The sequence below is a fragment of the Lissotriton helveticus genome, chromosome 2_1 (genome assembly GCF_964261635.1).
Source record: "Lissotriton helveticus chromosome 2_1, aLisHel1.1, whole genome shotgun sequence".
NCBI lineage: Eukaryota > Metazoa > Chordata > Amphibia > Caudata > Salamandridae > Lissotriton > Lissotriton helveticus.
The window spans coordinates 959470462-959484894 of NC_136059.1; the positions used below are offsets into that span (position 1 = coordinate 959470462).

General features: G+C 41.6%; 1 protein-coding gene across 3 annotated transcripts in view; it reads left to right on the forward strand.

Annotated features, from left to right (window-relative positions):
• Window positions 1–14433, forward strand: part of TUT7 (terminal uridylyl transferase 7) — a 1540394-nt gene that overhangs the window by 352242 nt on the left and 1173719 nt on the right. For all 3 annotated transcript variants that reach the window (XM_078675707.1, XM_078675708.1, XM_078675706.1), the window contains exon 8: window positions 3898–4024. In XM_078675707.1, coding sequence (XP_078531833.1) covers window positions 3898–4024 — 127 coding nt within the window. The remainder of the gene's footprint in view (window positions 1–3897; window positions 4025–14433) is intronic.

Below are 14433 nucleotides of genomic sequence, written 5' to 3' on the forward strand. Positions count from 1 at the left end.
GGTCAGGCAGATTTGTGAACGCTTTTCCCCCAGCACTGTTGATCCCGCTGGTGGCACGCAAACTGCGGCCACACTCACGCACCCTAATCCTAGTTGTTCCCACATGGGCGAGACAACCATGGTACACAACTTTCCTAGGACTTTCAGTAGTTCCTCATCAAAGACTGTGTCTGGCAACCCATCTTCTAACTCAGAACCATGGAGAAATCAGACACCCAGATCCCAATCAGATGAACCTAGCGATCTGGCTCCTGAGGTCCTAGAGTTCGGATACCTTAACTTGCCCCCAGACTGCATGAACATCATTAGGGAGGCAAGGAAACCAACCACACGAGCGTGTTATGCAGCCAAATGGAAAAGATTTGTTATTTACTGCAACAATAACCAAATCAACCCATTAGACGCTTCCATACAAAACATTATATGCTACCTGCTGCATTTACAAAGATGTAACTTAGCATACTCTTCCATACGACTACACCTCGCTGCTATAGCAGCATACCTTCAGAACAGGCAACACCTTTCACTCTTCAGGGTACCAGCAATTAAAGCATTTATGGAGGGCTTGAAAAGAGTGATCCCTCCAAGACACCCTCCTTCCCCAGTCTGGAATCTAAATATAGTGCTTACCAGACTGATGGGACCTCCTTTCGAACCGCTACACTCATGCGAATTGCAATTCCTAACGTGGAAGGTCGCATTCTTAGTTGCCATTACCTCACTCAGAAGAGTGAGCGAATTGCAAGCACTGACAATTCAGGAACCCTTCATGCAGGTACATGCTAACAGGGTAGTTCTTCGAACAAACCCTAAATTCATGCCTAAAGTCATATACAACTTCCATATTAATCAAGCAATTGAACTGCCAGTATTCTTTCAGAATCCACAATCAGTAGCTGAAAGAGCCCTGCACACACTAGACGTTCGGAGAGCTTTACTATACTATGTGGACTGGACGAATTCCTTTAGGAAAACAAAAAAACTGTTCATTGCTTTTGCACCACAGCACAAGGGAAATCCTATTTCAAAGTCAGGAATAGCCAGATGGATAGTTAAATGCATCCAAATATGTTATCTAAAAGCTAAACGCACTTTAACAGTCCCCCCTTGAGCACACTCTACACGGAAAATGGGGGCATCCATGGCTTTCCTAGGAAATATTCCCCTCGAAGACATCTGTAAGGCAGCCACATGGTCCACCATACCCACTTTCACTAAACACTACTTTGTAGACGTGCAAGCAAAACAGCAAGCTGCTGTATGCCTGGCTATCCTGAAAACTCTTTTCCAAACTGCTACAGCTGGCACGGGTGGCCACCGCTAGAGGAGATACTGCTATTCAGTCTATGCACAGATATGAATTCAGCAGCCCACATGCCTCGAACGGAATATGCTACTTACCAGCATGCATCTGTTCTTGGCATGTAGGGCTGCGGACATTCATATCGCCCGCCCTCCTCCCTGGCGCAGCTGCAGCATTATCTCTAGCATGGACATCTCTTACTTTCCTATCTCCACCTCTGCCACAATGGCGAAAAACAATCTGAGCATGGAAAGGATGCCCATGCGCACTGTAGTCCAGGGGAGGAGTCACCTATCTCGTGATACTTCGAAGACTCTTCCAGGACAACAAAAGTGCAATCATCCTGACCCAACACTAGGCGGCGATCTATGCACAGATATGAATGTCAGCAGCCCTACATGCCAAGAACAGATGCATACTGGTAAGTAGCATATTCCATATATATATATATATATATATATATATATATATATATATAATTAATTCAGGTTGCCCTGCTAAAGAGACGCCATCACAGGTAAGGATTCCTTTCTTTATTGCAGGTAACAGACACAGCAATATGCCTCCTCCATCGGTAACGCTGCCAAACATGTTTTGGGCTCCTCCGCCCTTGATCACTGGTCCTGTGCAAAGAGTTGCTACAGCTGTGAGGACTATTTCAAGGCTCGACCCACCCACTTGGGTTTTTTTCATTGCAGCTATGCTTTCTGGGTCTTGAAGTCCTTTGCCTTCTCCACAATGGATGCTGTAAAAAAAAAAAAAAATGGGCTCCATGCACATAAATTTCATTACCCACTGTGGGTCCTCAGGAGGGGAAAATTGCCGTCACTGCCCAGATGATTGTCCCGCAATCGTGGCTCTTCACCTCCACAAGTTGCACTAAAAGTTCTGTGCGTGGCCCGTTTGGGTGGCGGCGGGGGCGTCTCAGCGACGAGGCGCGCCGCTATTTAATACGCAAAATTCAGGTTGCCCTGCTAAAGAGACGCCATCACAGGTAAGGATTCCTTTCTTTATTGCAGGTAACAGACACAGCAATATGCCTCCTCCATCGGTAACGCTGCCAAACATGTTTCGGGCTCCTCCGCCCTTGATCACTGGTCCTGTGCAAAGAGTTGCTACAACTGTGAGGACTATTTCAAGGCTCGACCCCACCCACTTGTGTTTTTTTCATTGCAGCTATGCTTTCTGGGTCTTGAAGTCCTTTGCCTTCTCCACAATGGATGCTGTAAAAAAAAAAATGGGCTCCATGCACATAAATTTCATTACCCACAGTGGGTCCTCAGGAGGGGAACATTGCCGTCACTGCCCATATGATTATATTTACATATATATATATATATATATATATATATCTATATATATATATCTCAAAACGCAAACCCCCAAATCCCGGGTTTGACAATGAGAGCACTCCAAGCAAAAAAAAAAAAAAAGTAAATATATATATATTAATATAATATAATGTGTGTGTATATATGTAATAATCGTAGCATGTGTATGCTCTATATACTTTTGCAAAAAAAAGTGTTGGTCCCGGATGTTTGCAACTTCTCTAGTATTGTATCTTTTATAGATTTACATGCTTGAATGGGACTCCCACCATGACGAATGGGAAGATTCAAGCATGTGAATCTATTAAAGATATCGATACTGGAGGACCGCAGCGTACAGGTAAGTAACTTGTTTTTTCCTCTAAAAAAAAAGGGGGCTCAATATGCATTCGTATGAGTATTCTGTATTGAGAACTCACCTACCTTTTTTTTGTGATTCACAATCCCACTAGAGTCCTGCAAGAATGTAATTCTTTTTGTAAACAATATACATTTATTTTGATTACAGTAGTTATCCCTTAGAGGCCTCCTCTCTAAATCTAGTGGGACAGCATGCATTTCTGCTGCCCCCTCATATAGCTTGTTTACTTAATTTCCACAACACCTGCAATTTTTCACAGTAAAAAGCAACGGTGGCCATTTCAGTTAAAAAAATTCCAACCACTAGCCAATCCGAGAGCTTGCTCTTGCGGGACTCACGGAATCCTCTCGCTCCCCTGAGAAAATGAAGGCTCATGCAAAAAACTGGCCTCTACCAATCGCAGGGCTCCATTTTTCATTGTATGCTCTTGCTTGACACTTGCAACACTCTCTCGAGCCCAACTGCCGAAATATTCAATTATTTTTTACACTTCATTTCTCAAAAACTGCTGAACAGCTTTACACCAAATCACGAAAAGTGCAATCTGCTTACCAACATATAGTTTCCTGCGAAAGTTGGTGTTATTCCGTTAAGCAGTTTTTGCTGTAGCACATCTTAAAGAAGTCTAAGAAAAATGCATAGGGATTTTGTCTTTTGGGACACTCCTTTTTTTCTCAGCCCCTGCTTGACTGATCACCCTGAAACATTACATGCACAAACTACTCGAAAAGTTTCATAGAGATTCGTCAAATGGGGCCAAAGTTATTAGCAACACAAAAACACTTTTTGGTGACCAGCACTAGGTAATACACACACACAATATTTTTATTAAGTGTAATTGTAATCTTTATATTCTGAGCTATAGGTTGTCATGTAAAATGTCACATGTTTTTTTTTTTTAGTGGTCTTGTCTGTAAAGTGAGCGCAGGAAATGACAGTGCGTGCCTTACCTCAAACTATTTAGCCGCCCTAGGAAGATTAGAGCCAAAACTCATTCCTTTGGTGATTGCCTTCAGATACTGGGGAAAGGTGAGTGCACACTCCTTATAATTTATTACATTCATGCATAATAAGTCTTCTTTTTAGTAATTATTTTTTGATTGAAGAACTTTAATTTTTGAGTGTGTGAGAAAAATCCGTATAAGAAATATTTTCCTTTTCATATGTAAAGTGTAATGTTTAGCCGTAATCGTATCATCAACAACCGCATACCATGCATTTTCTCTTGCTCTTGTTGCAGGTCCCGCACACTACATCAGTTTCTTAAACCACAATCGACTGGATAACATTTTGTGCGAGCTTTTTTTAAAAATATTTTGTTTTTTAATTCACACACTGGCCTATATAGTTACAATGGATGCTTCTGTCCAATTTGTAATCAAGAGCAGTTCATTATAACTTATCACATTGTTTGCTTTTCCGATTGGTGGGTTGGGCTATAAAATATCGACTTATATAATACACGCGAGCCTGCAGTTTTTGTATAAAAGCCCGTCTCTCTGATTTCCTTATTTATGGCAACTTCTGAAATCTTTAGTCACTTGTAATAAAACAATGACATAACTGCTCATCTGTAATAAATGATTACATATTATGTCTGACATCAGTGTCTCCTTCCAAAGCTAGAATCCAGGGTGAAAACCAGGTCATTCAGCATAATTACAGCTGAGGCTTAACCAACTTTTCGATCTTCAGATATCTTTTTCTAAAAAGAAAATGTGAACAACAGAAAGGAGATATTCTTTTCTATAATATTGGGTATTGAAGGAAAGACCGAATCTCATCAGGTATCTGCGGTTTCTGACTCAAAGCTTTTTTAAACCTGATCCACATAAAACTGATTCTAATATATTTTTGTCAAAATTAGTAACTGCATTTTCTGTTTAATTTCTCAGTACATATTTTAATATTATTCTTTTTGTGTTTAATGAACATGAAAAATCAAGACACAGGATTTAAAAGGCTGAAGGGAAGTGTGATGGTTCGACCATGTGTTATAAGATATAAACTACACTCATACATTTTTAAGGATATTGCAAGTCACCTCGGAGTTCCATAATTCCGGTAAAGGAGCTTGGCATTCAGCCTTGTCCCTCAGTGTGATCACGTAACTCTTTAGTGACTTGCAATATCCTTTCTTATGTACAGCAGGGGCACTTTATTGCACATATTATGGCTCAGCTGTGCATTATCTGATCATGATTGGTAACATCCTTTCAAATACATGCAGAGTTACACCTTACTCTTTTTATGCTGCACCTGGTTTGGTTTACGGTCACTTTGCAACAAGAAATAGTAAGATGATGCTCTTGAGGAGAATTTGCAGATCCATAAGATCTCAATTGGTTATTTTTGACATTGTTGCATAGAAAACTAGATTTCAAACCTGCCTTGTGCCCCCTCACATAAAACTTTCTTTTAAGAAGTTGGGCTGATTGAGCTGAAGCAATAGTTTTTTTTTTTTATTGCAAGTATATGATGCCACAATAGAAAAAGACAACATGTCAGTGACTAAACATGGTGTCCAGATGCTTGTGATGAAAACTTTACTTTAAAATTTGTTTTAAAACTTGCGTATAATTTTGATAGAAAGATACCAGGTGCCTCCTATTCCGAGAAAGTGTACTTAGGAGATGTATAAAAACCTTGTTTTAGCACATCACAGGAAAATATGATACTTACTGGTGCAAATAAAATGAAGAATTGACATTGAATTGTTGTGACCTGAAGGCATAGGTTAAACACACAAGGCTGACTAAAAAGAACTAAAGAAAAAGTATAACAAATGGAAAGAAAACTATATTAGCAGAGTAAAGTATTGGTCTATCAGCCCTGGCACGGAACTGAATTTCTTTTGTGGCAAATGTGCACGTTTGCAACATGTTTTCATGAAAGGTGCCATTGCAGTGAAGGGAACCAGTGATGGACAAGAGCTGACCCCATGTTCCAAGCTGTATGCTGTGGTGCGCAGAAGAAAAATTTAAATCAGAGGTGCACAGTCCAATGGCCGAAGGTAGCTGACTTGAAGTCTCCTATTTTTATATTTATTAAGTTTTTCTGACTTTATGAGGCTGGCGAAACTGCTTAAGTTAATCTCATTAGCACACCTACAAAGCTAAATATAATATCCTGGTGCATGCAACATTTTCGCTTTTAATCTCTTCTTGAACAACGTCAGACTCCAGGACTATGACAATTGCACTTCTTTATTTGGAAGAAATCTATTTTATATTATTTAATGTAACCGCCCTCTTCCTTTGTTAGCAAAACTATTTTTAAGATCAGTAAATTCAAACGGTTGTATCCCAATGCATTTCGAGCTGTGAGCGCTTCAGTGGGTTGCAATCAAATAAGATACTCCAGTCTCTAGTTTGTTATTGCGCTGGTCTTTTTGTTTACTGACGCCATATAACACCCAAGGATAGCTACTCTTGGAACTGAATTCCATTCTGAACCAGTTCAGAGGAAGACTTGCACACTGAGCTTGGCACAGAGTGAACTTCCATCAGTTATGAAGCTCCCAGTGGTGCCCTATGTGAGGCAGCTCAGGATCTATAGCCGCTCGTCCTCCGGGCCGATTCTTGCTCGCCTACGTCAACACTGTCCACAGGCAGAAGTCAAGAACAAGAGGAAGCTTACTTTTTAGGAGGGAATATTAGAAGGAATATCATCCTAAAGAAGAGCATGTATCAGGCTGCCAGTCCTGTACACAGACTCCTCCACAGCCCCCTACCATTATAGCATACACAACCCATCAGCTGACTATCACAAGGTCAATTGTTGCCAGTGCTCAAAAGCATGACAAAATGCGCTTGTGGAAACTTCATGGAACTTGTTAGTCCGAGTGGGTAAGCAAAAGTGCAAACCAGTCCTAGATGACCCTCTATACATCAAGGGTAGTGGCTCAGCAAACTCCCTGGTAGTCCACATGGCCAGGAAGAGATATAAGCCCAAGCTGTTCCTGAGGACTTTCCTACTGATAAGGAGAGGAAGAAAATTGATGATGCTGGAAAGCGTGCTACTGGGGAGGTGGCATCTCAGTGGCATCTGCCAAACTTGTATGCCTCCTCTCCCTTTATGAACATTATCATTGGGAAAAGATTGAGGACTGATCAAACACCTGCCTTTAGTGCACTGGAGGAGAGTTGGTTCAGGAAAGCAAAAAGAAAATCTGGGTTTCTCCATGAGGTCCAAAAGTATCTCATCGATGTTTCATTCAATGGGCAACATGTCTGCGAATCCCATATAGACCATATTCTTGAGAAAATCAAAAATGATACACCATCACCAAAGTCATAGGCCACTGTTAACCCTGTCTCCCAAAAACTGGGTTTTGTAAACAGTAGACAAGAGGGTTTGCCAAGGCTACTACCACGACACAGCTTACAGATTCCAGCAGCAGCTACACTTTCTTAAAAATATACACTTCCAAGGCATACAGTCAAGGGGGCTCCAGGAAGGACACCAACCTTTAAGCAATGACTTGTCATTCATTCTCCGATCGCTCAACATTTGTCTGCTTAATTCCTTCCACTGTGATAAGACATAACTTCAGACAAGCAGGCCCTATTGTTCTTCAACAGGTGTACATCTTAGAGTTCCTCGCCACCAAATATAACACCTTGACATCACATAGTAACAACAGTGAGAGTCGCAAAAGGAAATCCGGGCACATCTAAGCAACGGTGCCATTGAGCTGGTGCTCCCACACCAGCGGGGTCGAAACCTTTTCTCCCTGTACGTTCTCATTCTCAGAAAAGATGGTACCCTACAACCTAGTCTCTATATGAGCCTCAGATTCAATACATCCTGGTCAAGCACTTCACAATGACAACTTTGCTGCAAGTCATCTGTTAGACCAGTCAGCCTTAGGGTTGTCTTCTCCAAACTTTTTGCCTTCACTTCTGTTTTGCTGAATTTGTTTTTGTTGTCCTTAGGACTCAGCACACTTTACCACTGCTTACGAGTGCTAAAGGGCTTGTGCTCTCTCCTTTAAACATGGTGAAATTGGCTTACACTCAATTGACACATTTAATTTACTCGTAAGTCCCTAGTAAAGTGGTACTACTATGGTACCCAAGGCTTGGAAATTAAATGCTACGATAGGGCCTGCAGCACTGATTGTGCCACCCACTTAAGTAGCAGTTAAAACTTGTCTGGGGCCTGCCATTGCAGACCGTGTCTGCAGTTTTACATTGCAGTTTCTACATGGCAAAATTAACTTTTTGCCTGGCCTAAATCCTCCTATTTAAAGGTGCGTTTTATTTAAAAGTTGGACATGCACTTTTAGTTTTTACATGTCCTGCCAACGTTAAACTTTCAAATTAGTTTTTTATTATTGCAAGGCCTACCTTTCCCATAGGATAACATTGGGGTACCTTATTGCATTTCGTAAGTGTGTGTGATATTTAGTTTATTAGTTGATAAAAACCATAAACATGAAAACATGAAATCAACTAAATAATGATAGCCATATATATGAGTATAAAAACATAATACAAGCACAGACTTAAAAAGCAAATATAAAATCAGACTGACCATAGGAGCAAATGAGAGGCGCGTCGCTTAGACGTCACCAAGTTCAAGGCATTATGGTGACATAAATACAGCACTCAAGCTTTGAAGGATTCAGGGCCTCATATAGATACCTCACCCACCCTGGAATAGCAGCAGATTTAGAAACCTGGAACACTGCTACATAGGTATTATACTATAAAGTGGGTAGTTCATAGCACAGTGCTAAGTACAACCACTTCTCCTCCTGGCCCTGATCTCCTTGTATCTGTTGGGGCCTATAAAAGTGTTCGACCAAAATAGATTACTGATTTACAAAGGCATAAACATGATAAAAGAACACGGGCTAGGGCACTTCCAACCAATCATAGCGGCAGATAATGTACAAAGGACTTGAGCGTTATGCTAAAACTACAAAGGGATCACTCTCGCCCATTAAAACACGGCAGCACAGTAATTAAACTAGAAAGAGAAAAGCGACTAGATATAAAATGCGACCAGCATAAAGAGTATAAGGATGCCCACATGGATCTTTGCCACCTCAGACCGGACAGAGAACAAAATTCCTCTCACTCACCAGCCTCGTATGCCTCCTAGTAGCCCATTGTTCTGGAGCTTGCTATGCCCAACTGCTCAAAGCTACTATTGCCACCCTTCCTGTATTAAAACAGAGTGGGGGGCCTTGTTTGGAGAGGTCCTGTACACTGATCAGGTCTTTAAAAATGTGAAGAAACTGCACCAGCCGAATGTTTAACTTGATGTTTCAGTGGTTTAAAGACTCCACCACTGCTAAGTTGCAGGCTCTTATTCATTATTCTTGACATTTTTTACGTAACAGGGCCCTCTGATGCCCCAGTAGGCTATGGCAGAGGCAAAGGATATATGCAAAAACGTCTCCTTTGTCAGGTGATATAAACAACACCTCTTATCCTCTGAGCATCCCTCCTTCTGCCACTTAGGAACAAAGTCCAGGAAAGGGAGCAGCCCAAATCTCATTACCATACATTCCTCCTAATGGTCACAGAATATGTCACTTCAAAATAGGGCTGTTCCTGTTGGGCATTGTAGGAGTTTAACACCAGCCACCTGTGTGCTCGCTTGTCTAGTGCCATTTTATCCTCCAATCGACTTTTCAGACGGAAACATTTGTTCACTGCTTGCTTGAATATTTGCTTACTTGTATCCATTTGCCATAGTTCACTAAGGCCGAGGTTCTCAATACTGTTCTGCAAATACTGATTGATGCGTCTTTTCCTTTTTGTAAGTTAATTTCAGTTCAGACATAATGCTCCATTGAGTCATTAGGAGCATTCCTCTTTTTGTGACGGCGCCTTAAGGAGGCCCCTTGTCTGGCCGAGGATTGTTTTACCAGAGAAAATCAGTCTGACTTGCGCAGGCGAGGTCGACCTCGGCAATTGAAAGACTTGTTTTAGGTCAGTATTATAAGCTTCTCCAAGAGGTTTGCATCTTCACCAAGCAATATACGATAAGTTTGGGATCAATTTTGACTTTATCACGGTAATGAGAGATTTAAGGTTATTACCCCAGAGGATTTTGGATAAGGTAAAAAAGGAAATGTTTAGTGCATTCGCTTTCCTTCTAGTAGCTTGCTTTTGTGCCTTATAGGAGGCCCTCGAGTCCAGTTTAAAGCCCAAGTATGTATTTGTGGCTGTTTCTTCTTTCGAGACCCTATAATTAACCATTTTCCATGATTAGCAATTCACCGGTTTAGAAAGGCTACTTTTGTTTTTCTTAGGTTAATCTCTAGTCGATTGTTGTCCGAATAAACTGCAAGTCGGTTGATCAGTCTTTGTAACCCTACTTGTGTGTTACTTAGTAGGAGCAAATCATCTGCATTCTGTATGTTAGACCTGGGCAGACCACCAAGCCCCACAGCATGATACACCACCTTATCAAGATAAGGTGAAAGATCCAAAATTAACAAGTTAAACAAAAGTGGCACAAGCATGCACCCCTGTTTTAGACCTAGTAATGTTCCCACTTCTCTGGACAGGTGACTCCCATCCTAACTAATATCTTTGTATAAAGTAACATTATTGTCCCAGAAGTTTTTGCTGGATCTCCCAGCATGTAGCTTTTCCCACAGTTTGTCACGTGGAACATGCTCAAAAGCAGCCTTGAGATCGCAAAGCACATGAACAATGGTGTGCAGGTATCACTTCCTCTCTTCATGATCAGAACCATGGCCATCAGAATAGATAGGGTTCAGTGTGAACCCTGCCTGATTCATGGGCAATCTTCGAGCCTCTGATGCGCACTCAGATTTTGTAACAACATGGTTGAGAAGTATTTGAGGTCCACATCTAACAGTGCTGTCAGATTATATCTGCTTGGTGCAGAGGCTAACCCACCTTTGAAGATTGGATGAATAATTGAACCTCACCAACGTTTTGGTATGCTCTCAGAGACTTGGTGTTAAACATCAGGGCCAAGAAGTTTGACCACATTGGAATGTTTTGTTTTAAAAGAGCTTGGGTGATACCATTTGGGCAAGGTGCACAGTTGGAACATGAGTCCTATATAATCTTGATTATGGACGAAGTAGAGAATTTCAGTGGATCTTAATCAGCAAGGGTGTTGCGAGCATGTGGCATTCCCTGAGGGGATTGGAATGTCTGTACACCCTGAAAAGTGTGATTTCAGATAGTTCACCCACTCATCCTCACTTACGCTCATTATTTGTCGCTCATGGGCCACTTTATATCTCATTAACCAGCTCCCAACATTTCTTTGGGTCATTTTTCTTTGAAGAATGTAGAAGCTTGACCCAAAAAGCTTCATGCCTGCTTTTCTTGAGAGGCCAGACCTCTTGTTTAAGCCTCCTCTGGTCATCGTGTAGTTTTTTTTAGCAGAGCGGATTTTTGCAGGAAACTATGCAGTTGCTGTAGAGATCTCATCAGGAGAATTGGCCTTGGTGCACTGATGGCCCTTTTATAATTGGTGCTTGCACTTTTTTTGGAACCCGATAGTCGGATATGTTGCACCCAAACGCTCTGAGAGGTATTCCCAAACCTTTATTGGATTCAACTTACTGGTCAAAGCTACTTCCAGAATCTCTACTTGGTCAGCCGCCAAAGCATGGCTATTATCTGCATTCTAATTTAGACGTTTTCAGTGTGGGCATCTTCTTTTAATATTGTAGTGTAACCAAGTATATTCATGTTTACTCTAATCTAGATGGTTTATGGTTGATAATCACATTCAATGATGCCATGGAGTAGTCCAGGTATAAAACCATTTTATCCAAGGACCTAATCCATGTTCGGCGTTGTCTCCCAGGAAGCGACCATTCAGGACTACTAGTCCAGCCAATTCACAAGCTCTCAGGAGTTTTTCCCGGGTCTTATCTTGTCTTCGGTAGAGCGGATAGCTTTAGGTGGGAATGGCACCAAGTATGTCATTGTGATCCTTGTCTCGAGGCTGGAAAAGCTTTAGATAAAAAAACAGTGATTAGAAGGTTGGCTACTACCCTTTTCAGCTCCACTAAGAAATTAATTAGCTTATCCACTGCTGTAGATCTTTCTCCTGGATTAATGTATACATGGCTTTTGCATCACTATTATGTCAAAGTTTTTCAGATATTCTAACAGGGAGGCATCCTCAATTTTCCATAAAAGTCCTCCCAGATTTCAGGAGCATATGCTTAAAAATGACCCTCACTGTTTTACGTGTCATGGAATGCGCTCCTTTCAATTCTTGTGGTGATCCGCTGACCGGGCTGATGGAAGCCAACTCCAGCTATCCCTTTTACTTTGCTTGGACACGTATCTTCTGTGGGCTGTGTCCATTGGCTCCATTGATGCTTGGATCATCAACCCGAGTAGCTTGGGGTGGGTGGGGTATACCAGTCCGCTTCGCCTATCTGTATTGAGGTTTTTGAGGTTATTGTTCTTTTTCCCTTTACAGACTGGTCTAGCTATAAAAGAAGGGTAGGATAGCGATCCTTCTGGAATGTTACGAACTCTTCAACAGGTCCTTGTTTGCTAGAATTGTTGCTTTAAAACACAGGGAATTAAATGTGATCAGAGTGGTTTCTGATGTCTGCTTACCGCGAAGGGGTAAAATTGGATAGGAAAAAGGTCTTGAGACACCTCCTTCACCAACCCAGTAGGTAGTTGATTAATTTTAGGACGTTCACTTGGTTTAGGATATCGTGTGTTACCCTGGATTTAAATTCTGGAATCCACAGTATGCTTACCTTATGGCCATACTCTTCTTTGGGAGCTTGCCTGTAGTCATTACCTTTGTTTCTGCACTGCCTTTCCCTTGAGTGCCAGATAGGAGTGATGTTTGAGGTAACTTTGCCTCTGGGTAGGTTCTGCACTGACAACTAGCACTAAACTTCGATAGCTGAGCACACACCTCCTTCCCACATGAATGGCTTCTGGTTCAAGGCACGCCAATGCAGCAACCGGTGGACCTCTGATGCCTCCTTCTGACTGCAGTACTGTTTTTTGGCCTGTACGAAAATTTTGTGAGCCAAGATTGGTAGGGGGACACTTTGAGTGGCCAAATATATATGTAATCTTACAATATATATAATCTCAAACTAGCAATTAGTAAAACTTGTCACATGTAGTACCTTGGTGGTATTCCACGTACGATATGCATTTGCTCAATAATTGTGTTCTGATAACTGTCCCATCAGTTTTTTTGTTTTTAATAATTTCCTTCAGTTTTTTTCTTGCCTTTGTCCAGTCATAGGTTTATTACTCAAATTACTTTAACACACTTGGTTCTGTTTGTGACCTCCCCTTCAACCTCGCAATCCATCAGGTGCTCTTGAACAGGTGGTCATGTCAAAGCACCCAGTGATGGGAATCCCTGGTTCTATTTTTTTGGAAGATGATCAAATGTTTTTCATTCATGCACGGAGTGGGAGGGACCAAGCACCGATCTGAAGGGAAAAAGGTAATGTTGGAACGTGGAAGACTCTCTTAGCAGGAATCTTTTTCTGTAGATGGCCAGGGATAATTTCATGGAGGGGGCAGCCGTCAAGCATAGTCTTGCACCACCCTGAACAAAAGGCCTAGACATGTTCTCTGCTGCTGAAGGAAGGCATATTGGGCTGTTAGCCCCCAGTCTGCCTGCCCTGAAAGCGGGGCGGGGGGGGGGGCGGGAGGGGGTCAGAATGCCCACTAGCAGCAAGGAAAGCAAATACAAGTATGTGAATATGGGAGGGGCTGGCACATGTGGCATCAGGTTAACCTTTTCCCCAGATCTTAGACAGTGTTCGGGTTGCAGCAGATTTGGTGGATTGGGGGATGCTGTTGGATGCTATGTAATATATTTTAATTCACAATTAGTGTTTATCAATAGGGAATTTATAAAGCACAAACATACACTCCAAAGGGAGTCTTATGGTGCTAAAGGTTGCTGCCAGGGAGGGGGAAAACGAACCTAAAAACCTAAGGATGGAACAGCAAAGTTTTAAGGGTTTTCCTAAAAAAAGCAGAAGTTGAGGAATGACCCTGGTCTCAGAGGAAATAGAGTCCACATCTTCATTCCTCGGACACTAAATGCTCTACCATCTACCACCCCATCTTTCAGATTTATATGTGGGTATGGTGAATCTGTTCCCGGAGCTAGATCTAAGAACCTTGCCAAGTTAATACTTCTGAAACTTTTTCAAAAATATAAAGGAGCATGTTCAGAGTGGATGTTATACATAAGATCTTCCTATTTGACTCTGATTTGCTTGTCAACCAGCAGCCAATGAAGTTGACAAAGAGGTCAGCTGAAGGTGAATCAAGCTTCTGTAGCTGGAAATTAGCACAAACCAAGGTGTTTTTTGAAGACGCTGGATGACTGCTTTTGGGAAGTCTAAATAAACAGTATTACCATAATCTACCCTAGTATTAACAAATATATCAACAGCAAGTATGTTACCGGTAAAGAAAGAT